Source organism: Leucoraja erinacea, chromosome 3 (assembly GCF_028641065.1).
Source record: "Leucoraja erinacea ecotype New England chromosome 3, Leri_hhj_1, whole genome shotgun sequence".
Classification (NCBI taxonomy): domain Eukaryota; kingdom Metazoa; phylum Chordata; class Chondrichthyes; order Rajiformes; family Rajidae; genus Leucoraja; species Leucoraja erinaceus.
In genome coordinates, this window is record NC_073379.1 from 102,039,014 (window position 1) to 102,055,241 (window position 16,228).

At 42.1% G+C, this 16,228-nt stretch overlaps 1 protein-coding gene across 1 annotated transcript in view; it reads right to left on the reverse strand.

Moving 5' to 3' along the window:
- Nucleotides 1-4,388: 4,388 nt before the first annotated feature.
- Nucleotides 4,389-16,228, reverse strand: part of slf1 (SMC5-SMC6 complex localization factor 1) — a 69,641-nt gene continuing 57,801 nt past the window's right edge. The window contains exon 16 of the mRNA XM_055633334.1: nt 4,389-5,330. Within this exon, the coding sequence (XP_055489309.1) occupies nt 4,858-5,330 (473 nt within the window). The 3' untranslated portion in view covers nt 4,389-4,857. The remainder of the gene's footprint in view (nt 5,331-16,228) is intronic.

The window sequence follows — 16,228 nt, forward strand, 5'->3', positions numbered from 1 at the left end:
GATAAGCTCCCTCCTGCTTTCTTTTCTTGCTTATTTATTTTCCGCACTATCTCTTTTTCTCTCTTTTTATTCACACACATTAGACTCTCCTCTATCCTTTACTATCTCTTTCTTTCTTATTTCTCTCTTTAAAAAAAAAGGAAGTTGTACAGAGAATATATATATATTTAACCCCCCCCCACCCCCACCTGAGGCGGGACTGTCATGTGCTCAGTAAAAAGGCTTGTACAACTGATATCTCATACTTACTTCAAATAGAGCCATAAAATATATATGTTTTATCCCCCCCAGTCCTAAGAATAAGGAGTCCCCCAAACCTTTCTCACCCCTGCCTCAGAGGGTGGTGGAGGCCAGTCCCAGGATGCCCAAGAGAGAGCCCCCCCCCCCCCCCCGGGGGATATGGGGGGGAGGGTGAGGAAGGAAGGGTACTGATTGGGTATTGATGCCCCCCCCCCCTGATTGGGAATGATCCCATGATCACATTGAATGGCAGTGCTGGCACGAAGGGCCGAATGGCCTACTCCTGCACCTATTGTCTATTGTCTAAATATCCCCGTACAACAAGATTTATATATTTCTGGAGATTAGAAATGAAAACGGAAAATGCTGGAAACATTCAGCAGATCCGGCAGTGTCTATGGAAAGAGAAATAGAGTTAGCATTTCAATCCCGAGAACTCTCATCAGAACTAGGCAATTCACTCTACTGCTGCAGTGAGCCCAAAGGCAGAGTGGGCAGTAATAGAAACATAGAAATAGGTGCAGGAGTAGGCCATTCGGCCCTTCGAGCCTGCACCGCCATTCAATATGATCATGGCTGATCATCCAACTCAGTATCCCGTACCTGCCTTCTCTCCATGCCCCCTGATCCCCTTAGCCACATCTAACTCCCTCTTAAATATAGCCAATGAACTGGCCTCAACTACCTTCTGTGGTTGAGAATTCCAGAGATTCACCACTCTCTGTGTGAAAAATGTTTTTCTCATCTCGGTCCTAAAAGATTTCCTCCTTATCCTTAAACTGTGACCCCTTGTTCTGGAAGGTAAGACCTCCCTGGTGGAATAAAACTGGGTGAAAAAAAGGTCTTACCTTCCACTACCTGCAACCTCCGGCAACTAGCATCGTGACAGGCTTCGACAACAAATAATTACCGATTTTTAAAACGGTAACCTATTTTTAGTCGTGGCCAGTTTTGAATTTGTTGAAATAATCGCCGGAACAAAGCAGGAGCGGAAACCACTTTCGACCGTTAGGGGGACCTCCGGGAACCGCACGGAAACCTTGGGTGGGGCGCAAAGTCTCCAGAGGTTTCCGTTCAGGTTTCCTAAGTGGGACAGGGGCATAAGATGCATCAGCATCTAGCCCCCCCCCCCAACTGATTTTGCGACATGTGCCTTTCATGTTGCTTGCATGGCAACTCCAATGCACATTATGCTGTCAGTCAGCACAATTTGACACATTGACTTTGAATTAAAAAAAGTTATTTAGTGCTATATGCCAAAATGAAGACTATTAGAGTTGATTTTTAAAAGATAAAAGAGCCACGTATCTGACATAAACCAGATGATCAACTTCTATATCTTATAATTGAAAAAGTTATCATTTAATTTTTTTTAATGTACAAGTTGTAAATCACGATTACAGAAAGATGGTGGCTTTCCATTGTTCCATCATTTTTCAATTATGATGATTATATGGCTCATAACGGATAATTCTTGAATGGTTAAAATGGAAAGCTTCATTGTAAAGGTCGGCAGAACATATTCAATTTTGGTTTTGTTCAAAGTCCAACTTTAGTATTGCAAGTACAATTTATATAAAATTTATGTTATTTTTGATAAATCCATTACAGCTTTCAAGGGACATGAGAGTTATTAACCACATAAGCCACACAGCTATCAATGAATCAGGGAAAACATGGGGTACAAAGCATCGTATATTTATTATCAATGTATAAAGCAAAGAAATCTAGACATGTGCCCCAATTGTGTTTCTTAGTAGGTAGTGGAGATCAGATCATTGCATCAGAGGTGTTTGTACATAGATTGCAATTAAAATGTGATTAAATGACTGCAGAAATTATGTTAGTCATAGGTTCTAAGCATGCTACATCTATAAAAAATCTTGGCAGTGACAAATCATGAGCATATGAAACAGATAAGTGGATAAACCTTTTTTGGAGTAATGCTTAGAAAAATGCAAACACTGTTGGTACACAACGTTAGTTTTATTTGAAAACTATGGAGTCTTTAAGACTACTTCTGCTCATAAAATGGTGAGCATATTTGAAATAAATCTCAAAGTGAGGCTGCATCTGTGGAGAGTGAAAAGGAGTCAATAATCCCAACATCAGATTTTTGCTTTTCAATGCTCTCAACTGAATGAGGATATTCCTGTGAGTTGAAGGAAAGTTTAAATATTAGCATAATGCTGTATTAACACAATCATCAGATAAATTTATTTACCCACCTGTCATTATTCAGTCCAAAGAATCGACTGGGGCCAGAGAACTTCTCAGGAGCACACTATGCTTCGATTTAGATTCTATCGTGGCGATCCAAGACAATTGCGACTTGCAGCAGGAGAATCCCTTGAGCATGCACAATGCATATGTTGTTGACAAGTTCATGATTGTGCACTTTTTATGCATTGGAGTCAACAGCAGATTTCTCTTTTTAATGCTATTCAAAGATACCTTCTTTCAGCTTCTATCAGGGACGTTGGCGCCTGTGTCCTCAGATAAGCAAGTCTTATCAAGAGAATGTATCAGTAGTGTTTCTGATAAGATTGGGAAATGGTTTGCACAAGAAAGGCGATGCAATGCCTATCCTTTCATCTTGTTCCTTCGCCATCCAGGGACCCATAATCAGCCATACACCATGGAAACAGACCCTTCAGCTCAATTTGTCTATGCTGACCAAGCTACCCCACCTGCACTAGTCTCACCTGGCCGAGTTTGGCACATACCCCTCCAAACTTTTCCTGTCCATGTACCTTTCTAAATGTCTTTCCAGAAGCAGAAATTAGTTTAAACTTCATCCGATTGAGTGTACTGCATTCCTGTTTACTGTGGCCTGCCACTTTAATTCACCGCCCCAGTCTGACTTTTTTGTTTGTGGTCTCCCGCAATGTTAATGAGGCCTAATGCAAACGTGAGGAACAATGACTTCAGGACTCATTACTAAATGCTCCAACTATAGGCAACTCGCATTTGGTCTGTATTACAAGTGGCAGTTTCTGCCCATCTTCATTAGAGCTATTTTCTGCCCCACTGGGCATGGTCCATGACCTTACCATTAGGAACACATTGCATAGCAGCAGCATAATCTGATTTTAACTGCTACCTAATTACAATATTGTCATCAAATGTCACCCTATTAGGGTGATTCACTTTGTTCTACCCATGCTTCTCCCATCTTCTTTGGGACTTAAAATTAACTTTCTCATTCTCAGCATTTTTAGTCTATAATTAATGCACAAGAAAAGTGTTGGTAGAGAGGCAGAGGTGTTGTTCAGGGTTTGACATTAGTTATTAATAATTATGAAAAATGTAACTCCATGATTGGATAGGTTCCAGGCCAAGCATTTAAAAGGTTGGAGAGAACATTATAATCTTTGAAAATGTCTCAATTTGTTGAATCAAGAAATTTGAACCATTGAATTTGAGTGCTGAATTTTCATTCTGTTGCTGATTGTTATGAGGGGAGAGTTTTGTTCAAGTAAGGAAAATCATTCATCTTATAATGGAAACCATGTAGATCTACTGCTTACATCTCAGGAATTATTTGGGGGATATTACTGGAAAATTTGTTCCATTTTTTAATTGTTTTGCTTTGATGCTCAACAGGCTCTTTAAGCTAACTTTATGCAAGATTTAGCAATTTCAAGTATAATTCTGTACAATTTTGCAAATTTAAAAAACTTGGCCAGCAGCTCTGACATTATATGTAGGCAGAAATAAAGATAGGACATATTCAGCAGGTCAAGCAGCATTTTACCGAGATAGAAAACCTGCATTTCAGGTCAGTGACCTTTCAGCATTTCTTTAAAGATTCAGAATTAGCAAGTTTTATTTTTTGCATTTTGTTTACACAGTTTACAAAACATATGCTGCAAAACAGAAATGGTATAATATGGATGAACTTAAAATCATCATCATTTAGCACTGCAGCTAAGAGAATGGTTAATACCCAATTGATCAAAAACTGCTCTTTAATTTCCAGCAATTTAAGGTTACAGATATAGGCCAGAGTAGACCACTAGCTTTGTGAAGGGGGCTTCCCAATACAATGAAAAGTTACATTGAAAACAATAACAACAATTAGTTGGCACAATTCAAATAATAATAAACGGCCTGAGGTAGGTCAATAAATGCAAAATGCCTGTAAATATTGCATGTTCTAATTTTTAATGGTTTCATTGCAATTAGATCATAACATAAGAACACAGAAACAAATATTTAATTAAATTTAACTGTATTTTAAATTGTTGAGATTTACAACTGTGCAAAAATAGGGGTAAACAAAAGTTCATTGCACACAAACTTTCAACCAAATCAGTGTCATCATGTAATCAAATAACTATATAGAAGTCAATAACATTATTTTACAAAGCAAAGGTATGAAGACCTACCATACATTACACCTTCTGCTCGCTATTGCCATGTAGTATTACATAATCCTGTTTCACTGAAAAGCAATTCTTACTTTTGTCAGTTGGAGCATATGCAATAGTTGCAAATAGGAGCTTCAGGTTTTCCTGATTAAATATTTATCCCTTCAGAATTTCAATTCAGTTCTGAGCAACTTTCCATTCATTATAAAAGGCTGCAAATAAATTGTTCATTCCAAATTGAAAATTAAAAAATATGAAGTGTTGATTCTAGGTGCAAAAGTAGCAATTCTGTATGCACTCCAAGTGTCATAGATCCATTCCTGACATTGCCAAGCACTTGCTGAATACAAGTCGGAAGTTCCTTATACGCTTTTACATCTTCAGCATACTGCACCATCAGCTGGCCAGGAAAGGAATTAACCAGGCTCTCAAACCTATTCTTACCAAGAAATGTAACTGTCTTCAAAGATACATCATTCATAAATTGCCATATTAAGGGTAAATTATGATTTTCAATATAGCTTTTTAATAACACAGACCAGAGGTAAGCACAAAATTCATATTCAGCAGGATTGATTTCATTATTAACATTTCCAAACAGCTTTTTAGTCTTGTTTTCAACTTCATTAATGGCAACAATATTTTCGTTTATCTTTGGAGAATTTATACTATTCAAGGGCTTTCTTCCAACATGGTCCTGTTGTAACAAAACAGCCCCTGTAAAAAACAATAGCAGATTAAGCGAGAGAATTGAAACAAGTTTTATTTTTGCCTTTGAGGCACAGTTGTAACTTCCTTTGGCAGTAACTATGCTGACCCAATTAATTTGCACCTGCTCAGTCTGCAGAAAGTGCTCAGTACAGAGATGTTTTCAACGCATGATGTTCTATGCATGTTGATTCATTCACTTGCTTCTAATGCTGAAACGTTTCTCAATTTTAAAGTGTTATTTTCACTGTATACATTTTAAGATCATTACAGTTACACATTTTTACAGTCGCTATTTAAAAAATTGCACACAATTGTCTTTCAAATATCAAAAGTAGGGAAAAAAGTGAGGATGAAATATGCAAAAACAAGGCACATCCCTATGTAGATTATAGATTAATATCACTGGTGGAATTTTAGAAACTATGGTTAAAGCACTTGCTTGGAAAAACATGGATTGATTAGGGGAAATCAGCATGCATCTCTTTAGCAAAATTGGTATATTATTGTAATAAAAAGGAACTGCAGATGCTGGCTTATACCAAGATAGACACAGAATACTGGAGTAACACAGCAGATGTGGCAGCATGTTTGGAGAAAATGGATGGGTGACGTTTCTGGTCGGGACCCTTCTTCAGACCCATTCCTATTATTGCCACGAGTTCCGAGATACACTTTGTGTGCATGCTACCCAGTCAAAACAAGTGTAATGGCCAGAAGAGGGAGATTGGGACTATACCGTTAATTTATAAGAGGTCCACGCAGTAGTCCTTACTATCAGACAACAGTGTTTCTTGAATCTGGTGGTATGGGTTTCCAAGCTTCTATAACTTCTGCCCAACAGAAGAGGGAAAATGGATGGTTTGTGCGATGGACTGGGCTGTGAAAAGCTTTTCTAAATTAGGGAAATCTTCAACAGAATTCACAGGTCAATAATGAGACCATTACACATCCTTGGACTCAATTACCAAATTGCAACTGACACAGACTTTGGCATTTAATTGAAAGTGGGATTTCAAGAAGATATGTATAAACTGAATGTGCTGATGAAATTTAATGTTAAATAAGCAAAATGTTACATTTTAATGGGAAAAGCAGGGAGATAAAGTATAGAAGGCATTTGACAATGTGCTATGTGAGAGGCCAGTGCATAACTTAAGAGCTCGTGGCATTGGAGGAAGTGTTTTAGCATGGATTGAAAAGTCAGAATTAATGGGCCATGTTCAGCTTGGAAAGATGCAAGCATTGGAGAAATCAGAGATCAGATCTAGGGCATCATTTATTTACATTAATGACCTGGAGGAGGGGTGAAATGCAAGGCATTCAAGTTTGTCAATGGCACAATATAGGTGAAAAGGCATGTAACAGTAAGGATTTCTTGCCTGCAAGACAGAATGACTGACTGGAGGACAAAACATGACAAATGGATTTTAATATACAGTGTTTCCCTGCATAAATCACAAAAAGGTTAGCAGGCAGGCAGGTCCAACAAGTAATTAAAGAGGCAATCATCATGTTGGCCATTATTATTTGCAAAGAGGTTGAAGTTTTGAAAATAGTGAGGTTTTGTTAAAATTCTACTGGGCATTGGCAAAGCCACACTTTTTTGTTTATTTTGTATAAATAGTAAAATTGGAGGCAATCCAAAGGAGATTTACCAGGCTAATTTGTAGTTGTCCTGTCACGAGAGGCTATACTGTTTTATACTGTTTTTGTCTATATTCTTGGAATTTATAAGAATAAGGGGTGACCTTATACAAACAGACAGTCCCAAGGAAGCTTGACAGGGTAGATGTTGAGATATTTTTCACAGGTTAGAAAGCAACATAGTAATAAGGGGCAGTTCATTTAAAATGTATGGAGAGATTTGTTTTTTGTAGAGGATGGTGTATTTCTTGAATTCAAAGGGCTGTGGAGGCTTGATCAGTAGATGCATTTGAAGTGGAAGTTGATAATTAAAAAAAAAAAAAAATCAGGGAATTAAAAAGCTATGGGAAACTTGGAGAATACTCCCACTCCAATGTTCTAATGTTCGCACAGAGATTGTGAACACAGATCATTTAATGTATTATTTCAATGAGAAAGCAGAAGAAAAATAAATGCTTTTATACAGAGAGTTCAAAATCAAAGCAGTCGCTATAAACTTTGGTAAAATTGGTTTGGTGACTCAACTATGTCAATTTCTGGGCGCCACACTTTAGGAAAGTTGTGTATATGTAGCAGAGATTTAATGGAATCATGTCAGGGATTCTAATTACATTGAGAGACTGGAGGCATTGTCAGAGGAATTAAGGAGAGATCTGTTAGAAGGATTTAAAAATTGTGCAGGTTCATAGAAAGTTTAGATAGTAACTGGTCCCTTAGTGGAAGGGCCAGGAACTAGGCATAATGAAGGGAATTGGTAAAAGTATAAAAAGGAATACAAGGAAAATGTTTACACATTTCCAAAAACGCGGGCAGGTGGGGCTAATGTAGCTGGGACGTGTTGTGGGAAAGTGGGGCCGATGGGCTTGTTTCCACACTGTATCACTCTATGACAACTGGTACATGGACTGCCAAGGATTGTTATTAAGGCAAATTCAACTGTGGGCTGGACATACTGCAAAAGCAAAGTATTTTGAATGGCTATGGGGAAATGACTGAGAAATTGGACCAGTTTGTGCTGTTCTTGCATCACACTCATTTGATTCAATGGACCAGCTGCTATTTCCCAAATGCAGTAACTTTTCTACAGTTCTACACATATGCTAATAAGATTAACAGCAGAATGTCTTAAATTGTTGCTGAATCACATCTTAAAAGTTTAAAAATAGACTATCATTTTACACTTGCATTGACATCTAGTGCAAGGGCAAAATAAGTATAGGGCCAAGGCCAATAGTTCTTGAAACCTGCTACATCATTCAATAAGATAATGAAGGGAATAGATAAAGTGGATGCACAGAGTTTTACCCAGAGTAGGGGAAATCAAAAACCAGAGCCCATATGTTTAAGGTGTGAGGGAAAAGATTTAATAAGAATCTGAGGTTTAACTTTTTCACATAGTGGGTGTTGGGTATATGTGTCTTTTTACAATACTGGAGCGATTTTGAGGAACAAGATTTTGTGAAACTTCTTCAAGGAGGCAATCTGGACCGGGGGGGGGGGGGGGGGGGAGCTCCATCTTTGCCTGTCCCACAATGCACTGTGTGGTTCAGGTCTGAGGGACGGGGACTTCCTGGCTCAGGGAGATCACATAACGGGGAAGGAGGGACAGAGCGAGAGGGGGAGAGAGAGGGGGAGGGGGAGGGAGAGAGATAGACAGAGAGAGAGAGGTTGGCTGCTTGCCCCACGAATGGCTGCAGTTCCCAGGTCCGCTCGCTTGCCCAGGTCTGGTTGTTGCGCCCAGGTCGGCTAGCTTGCCCCAGATCTGGCTGCAGTTCCCAGGTCGGTTGCGTGCCCCGTGAATGGCTGCAGTTCCCAGGTCGCCTGTGTTCTACGGGACTGTCTATAGCGCCCAGGTCGGGCTGTGACACCCAGGTCGGCTGCGTGCCCCGCAAATGGCTGCAGTTCCCAGGTCGGCTTGCTGGCCCCACGTCTGGCTGTTGCGCCCAGGTCAGCTCGCAGTTCCCAGGTCTGGCTGCAGTTCCCAGGTCGCCTGCGCCTGCGTGCCCCGAGACTGGCTGCAGTTCCCAGGTCAGCTCGCCTTCCCCGGGACTACCTGTAGCGGCCAGGTTGGCTGGCAGGTCTGGCTGGTGCACCCAGGTCACCTGCGTACCCCGGGACTGGCTGCAGTTCCCAGTTCGTAAAAACAAATTGAAAAATATGTGTGCGGGCCGAATGAGATTGGGTTACGGGCCGGAAGGGCCGGAGGTTGCCGACCCCTGTGTTAGGCCTCATTGTGGTCCCCCCCCAAGTTATAAAAGCCATTTGGCCCAAGTCTATCTTTCTTGGCTAACAATCTAACCTTCGGCCTCCAAGACGCAGGTAAATTATCGGGCCTTATTTTAGGGTAAATAATAGCGTCTTCATTGCCGGGAAATACGGGTAAGTCCCTCAGGGTAGGCTGATGCAGAAGCTGAAGGTGTATGGGATCCACAGTGACTTGATGTATGGATTCAGAACTGGCTTACTCAAAGGCAGATCACTGAAGTGGAAGGGTATTCTGGGTGGAGTTTCAGGATCAGTGGCATTCCGCACTGAATGGGCAGAGAGAGGCTGCAAGGAAAAGCCTGGGAACTACAGATTGGTGAGCTTGACATGGGCTGTTGTTTGCGACATATAATGATTTGGACGTAAATGTAGATAAGCTGGTTAGCAAGTTTGCAGATGACACCAAAATTGGTGGAGCTGCGGGCAGTGAGGAAGTCTATTAAAACATACAGCAGAATATAAATCAACTACAGACATGGACGGAAAAATAGCAGATGGAATTTAATTTGAGCAAGTGCGATTTCAAATTAAAGGGGAAAGTACACAGTTAACGGCAGGAAACTTAACAGCATTGATGTAGTGCAGGGGCCTCCAAAATATTCAGCATGAGGGCCACATTATATATTTGGCACATTTTTGCGGGCCGTAGGAAAAAATAAAGAAATGTCACACCCTGATATATACGGAAACGCACACTCCCACATACCGAAACACACAGACACATAGACCTGCACACCGACACACACTCATACACAGACACTAACTCACACATACAAGCTCTCTCACACACTGTGATCATCCAAAGCCAGCAGTGTCATCGGCTTTCTATGTCGCAATCTGCAAAATGCACCCAAATAAGTTAAGATCCAAGCATATAAAAGCCTTATATGTCCTCATGTTGAATAAAGCTGCTCCGTGTGGGATCCTTTCACTCATAGGAACATCAATAAGATCCAGGCAGCGCAGAACAGAGCAGCAAGGTTCATATCTAACAACTACGTGGCAGAGCTCAGTCTCTAGCATGATAAAGGACCTTAAACATCATCCACCTACTATTCGTCACATGTTCATCAGACCAACAATATTCCACAAGATCACGAATACCACTATTGATTTAAAGATGGCGGGCCACATCCAGTTAATCCAAGCACCCATAGGCATGTCAACCAGAAGCTACCAACCTGGAAATTATTTCATTCAGCCCGGCACTTCTTTAGCACTTTCTTACTCGTTTTTCTTCCAAGATAGCAAGGGATTGGAATACCCTACCAGCCAGCCTCAGAGATCTCCAATACACCAACACATACAAAGATGCACTCCAAAATCCCCTCCATCTTGACTAGCACGTCCACCAACATTACACAGTGCTGAGTGATGCCTAACTTGGAGCTTTTCAGCGTATTACATCCAGATCCCGAGACATATTAACAAAGACCCACACACGCATAATGCTCACCCATCCAGCGGGGGGTGGGGGGGGGGGGGAGAGAGAGGGGTGGGGGAGAGAGAGGGGGGGGGAGAGAGAGAGAGAGAGAGAGAGAGAGAGAGAGAGAGAGAGAGAGAGAGAGAGAGAGAGGGAGGGGGAGAGAGGGAGAGAGAGGGGGAGAGAGAGAGAGGGGGAGAGAGAGAGAGAGAGAGAGAGAGAGAGAGGGGGAGAGGGGGGAGAGAGAGTCAGACCGGGGGGGGGGGGGGGGTATAGACCATTACACACCGACCCTGCCGCCAATTAAACTCCCCCCTCCCTCCACTCCCCACCCCCATGCTACCACCCCGCACAACTGTCCTTTGCAACACAGGAACAGTGGCACGTTGGTGAGGCGGTAGGGTTGCTGCCTCACAGCGCCAGAGCCCCGGGTTCCATCCTGACTACGGGTGCTGTCTGTAAGGAACGCCTGCATGCGATTTCTCTGGGTGCTCTGGTTTCCTCCCACACCACATTTGCAGGTTAATTGAATTCATCCAGAGTGTGTTTAGGATAGTGCTAGTGCGTACGGGCATCGCTTCGATGAGCCGAAGGGCCTGTTTCTGCGCTGTATTTCTAAAGCTGCGCTACCACAGAACCTGCTAAATAGCCCTCCGCACAAAACGTGTTAAGAGCTTGCTGCTGGCCGGATAAAATATCGTGGCGGGGCCGGATGTGGTCCGCGGGCCATAGTTTGGAGATCCCTGATGTAGAGGGATCTTGGGTCCAAGTTCACAGCCTCCAAAAAGTGGCAATTAAAGTTAGTGAAGGGGTGTCCGAATATCAGGATTGACATATATTTGTAAAAACAATGGCTGATTAGGGATAGAAAGCATGGTTTTGTGAGTAATACAGAAATAATACAAATCAAATAATACAGGGCCATCGCTGATTTTCCGGCAACTGGTGCACTTGAAATTTCATAGCTGACTTCAGAGGCTGACTTTGTGGGCCGTTAACTTGGCCGTTCTGGTGCCATTCGACTCCAGAGGCCGTGACCTCTGTTGGTGCGGCAAAACGGATAATCCAGAATGGCTCTAGAACCAAGGGGGCTGGAAAATCGATGGTGGATCTGTAGTTGCATTTTGGTAAGACCAACCAGGGCAGGACTCATACAATAAATGAAAGAGTCTTGGGAGTGTTGCACAACAGAGAGACTGATAGATGCAAGAACTTATTGCTTTGCTGGTGGTAACACAGGGTAGTGAAGGTAGCATTTGGTACAGTTTCCTCCATTGGTCAATGTATTGACTACATGTGTTAGGACATGTTACAGCTGTACAAGATGTTGATCGACCACATTTCAAATACTGTATACAGGTCTGGTCACCCTATTATAGGAAGCAATTAAACTGGAGTGTGCAACAAAAGGATGTTACTAGGTTTGGAAGCTTTGAGCTACAAGCAGCTGGGTCTTTCCCACCCTCCTGGAGTGTAGGATGCCGAAGCTTGAAGTTATAAGACCATGAGGGGCATAGATAAGATTAATAGCCAGATGCCTTTCCCCAGCGTAGGCGAGTTTAAGACTCAATTGCAGCTTTGGAATTGTGATATTTTGGATCACATAGGAATTACCAGAAAGAGATTAAATTGAAATTGTGATTTAAGAGTGCATTAAGGTGGATAAATCCCCATGGCCTGACCAAATAAATATTTGGACCTTGTGGGAAGTTAGAGGGGAATTTGTAGAGACCCTTGCAGAGATATTTGCATCATTGTTAGCCCCAGGTGAAGTTCTAGAAGATTGGAAGATGATTAATGCTGTATTGTTATTGAAGAGATGGTAGCAAGGACAAGCTAGGGAACAAGCTGGTGACGTTGACATTTGTGGTAGTAGATTGCTGGAGGGGATTCGAAGGGTCAGAATCCAACAGAATTTGGATCAGCATGGATAAATGAAGGATTGTGAGCATGGCTGTGTGCATGTGAATTTGTGCCTCACAAATCCAAGAGATTTTTTGAAGAAATCATTAAGAAAGATGAGAACAGGGCAGTGGAAGTTGTCTATATGACCAAAAGTAAGGCCTTTGACAAGGGCTCACGTGGTAGGCATGTTCAGAAAGTTTGAAAGGGTGCAGAAGAAATTCACCAGGATGTTACCTAGGCTTGTGGGCTTGAGTTATAGGGAGAGATTGGACAGGCTGGGACTTTTGCTTTGAAGTATAGGAAGCTGTAGGGTGACCTCATTTGAAGTGTACGAGATAATGAGGGGCTTGAATAAAGTGAACCTTCCCACAGCCTTTTTCCTCCCAGATTCTAAAATTAGAAGGCATATGCTTAAGGTGAGAAGGGATAAATTTAGAGGGATCTCAGGGGCAACATATTCCACTCAGTAGTGGCCTGTGTCATATCTGGAATAAGGTGGCAGACGAAGCTACAGAAGCTGAGACGATTATGAATATTAAAAGATATTTGTACAGATATTAATGCCAAGGGTGAGAAACAAATGCAGGTAACCCAATTTGTCAACTTGTTCAGATCGTAAGATCATAAGTGATAGGAGTAGGATTTTTCCATTCAGCCCATCAATACTACTCTGCCATTCAATCATGGTTGATCTATCTATCCGTCCTAACCCCATTTTCCTATAAGATCATGTGATAGGCCCATTTTCATGATGGACAGCTCTATGACTCTAGAGAGCATAGGTTCAAGGTGAAAGGGGAAAGATTTAAAAAGAGATGCAGGGGGCAGCCTTTTCCACACAGCGAGGATCACAGATGGACCGAGCTACCAGAGGTTGTAGGGGAGAGCACAATTGCAACTTTAAAAAATATTTAGATAGATTCATGGATAGGAAAGGTTGAGGGATCTGGGCCAGGCACAGGGGAGATGAAACTAGCCTGGTTAAGCAACGTGGTTGGCATTTGACTAATTAGGACAATGGGTCCCTTCAACAAGCTCTATGGTTCTATGACTTTTATCACGTCAATGGGTTCAACACCTGTAAAGATAATGAATATACAAATAGGAAACCATTATAGTTGTAAATTGCCAATGCTATCTCTGATTATTCGGTCCTTCAATTTTCTTTGTTATTGAGATTGACTGCTACGTCGTCTTTTATAATTTCACTGGTGTTACTCAAATTCTGATTATCTAACACATGTTGCATTTAAATGTTGGGACTTCTGAAATGAGAACAGGAAAGGCATGAACTCGAACCAGAATCGGTGCCAAAGCACACAATTTGGCCCACTCGCATAATTAATGAACTGGAACAAGTGTCTTGAGATGCCAGAAGGGACCAAAATTTGCAAGTGTCCACAAGGCTGAATACATTGTACAATCAAAGGCTTACTATTGCAGGACTTTATTGAAAAAGTAATCAGCACTTCTATATCCCTTTCCTTCAAGGACCCATGATTTAATGAGCTATGATTATTAGGACACCAAAAAAAAAGACAATCAACCCATGTTTTTAAGCATTTTACTAGTCATTAAACTGTGGGGGCTTAATGAATTCCGCAAAACCTATTTTTGCACTAGCAACAGCAACAGAATTGTACAAAATGCACTGTAAACTCACTGATAATATTAAACAATAGTTTCAGCTAACGGCGGTATCAAAAACCAAAGTGTATTAAGTAAAAATCAGATGTATTCTACACAGGCCCCAGAACACATGTTTAAGGCAACAAAAATAGTTCCCTCCCTCTTTTTAAGTGACAAAATATTTGTACTTTCTGAACTATGCTGCACTGAACAAAACAGGGAAATCATATGTCTCATTGTTGAAACCAATCAAAATAAGCCTGGATATTGGTTTAAAAAATAATGTCCTCGAGGAACGCATTGGGTCATGCAATATCTGTGGAAGGAAATGGACGGACAACATTTTTGGACCCTTCTTCAGACTACAGTCTTTTGTCCATTCCCTCCATAGATGCTGCCGACCTGCTAAATTCTTCCAGCACTTGATTTTTTTTGTTCAAGGTTTCAGCATCTGCAGCATCTTGCATCTCTGAATGTTAGTTTGTTAGCCGGCTGCCAAATAATTTAAATTTATAAGATGCAATTGTGCATTTAACATACAGTTTCTGTGACAAAGGGCAAATCTGTATTTTGGTGATCAGGTGGATGAGCAAAGCACTCATGTTAACAAACAGAATTGCAAGAATATACCAAGTTAAAATAACCAACAGGGGGCAGGAGAGTACCTCGGATTAAAAGTGTTTAAAATCAAAGTCAGTATAGTTTTAATTCTGAAGCTGGTGGTTGCTAGATCTGGAACATATCAGATGAACTCACTACGCAAGTGAAAGAGCTTACGATGGTGTTTTTCCCTGGAGTATGTGCCCTAACTGCATAAAACATGTCAATGTCCTATTGTATTATTCGTTGCAACTATGCATGAACCAAGCTCAGTTGGGGGTATTGAAGAATACAACAGATTTGTTATTACGCCTCACATAGTGAAATCAAAATATGTAGAACTGCTAATAAAAGATAAATAATCTGGATTGGTTAAAAGTGCTGGTAAGTATCAAGACTCCCAAACTATCTAGCTTAACTGTCACTTCCGGGTTGCTCTCTATGTCTGGCTATAAGAGTTCAGAGTCAGGCACCTCAGCTGGAACTTGTTCGGTAAAGCTGCAAGGACGGTTGCCTCGAGCCCCTGGGGCCTATCATGGGGTTGGAGCTGGTGCGGGGTCCGGGATAGGCCGAACCAGCGACCCGGACCTGGGCACTGAGGCTGGATCTGCTGCTCTGGGCCTGCGGGGAGGGAGAGGAACGGTGCCTGGGACTGCTGCTCCGGGCCTGCGAGGAGGGAGAGCGCGGACAATGACAGGAGCGGGACCGGAGGCAAGGATGGGGTAATGCGTGAGTGGAAGGAGGAATGGAGGAAAGCGGTAGGAAGAGGGATGGCGAGGTCCAGTTGGGGAGGGTTGCTGTGACTCGCGTCACAACGGAGATATCTGGCATCAGAACGGGAACCTGTCAGCCACGCCTGCGCAGTTGTGGGCTATGGGAGAGTGGTGGAATATAGCGTTTGAGGTCCAGCCCTTCCGTGTTATAGGGACCCAACGGGTCCCACTTGGTCTAGTATATATCACTAAAACTCTCATCTTGTCTGTGTGGATGTCTGTGTGCCCCGTCATGCCCTGGATTACACCAAAACGGTACACGATAGCCCTACAATTTTTGGCCCACCTTGCTCACCATTGCCTGTGTGTGTGATGTATTAAGTTTCGTCCAGATTGATGTTATATTTTACGTTATTCACATTTTTAACTTTTAAAAATTCCAGAGAAATGTTTCTTTCATTGGCAATTAGCAGCTATGACGTCACAATCGGATCTCATTTACATAAACTGCCCATCAACAGTCTTCCACCCAGTGCAATGAGAGATTTGTTACATTACTGTAAGGAGAGGGAGTGGGGGAGGGAAGGAGAAATGTTATTTAAATGTGTTTAGTGGCGGAGTGGGGATGGGGAGAGGTGTGGAGTCGGGGTGCAGGGAGATAGAGGGAGTGGAGAGGGGTAGGGAGGGAGAGGGGTTAAGGAGGGAGGGTAGGGGAAAGGAGAGGG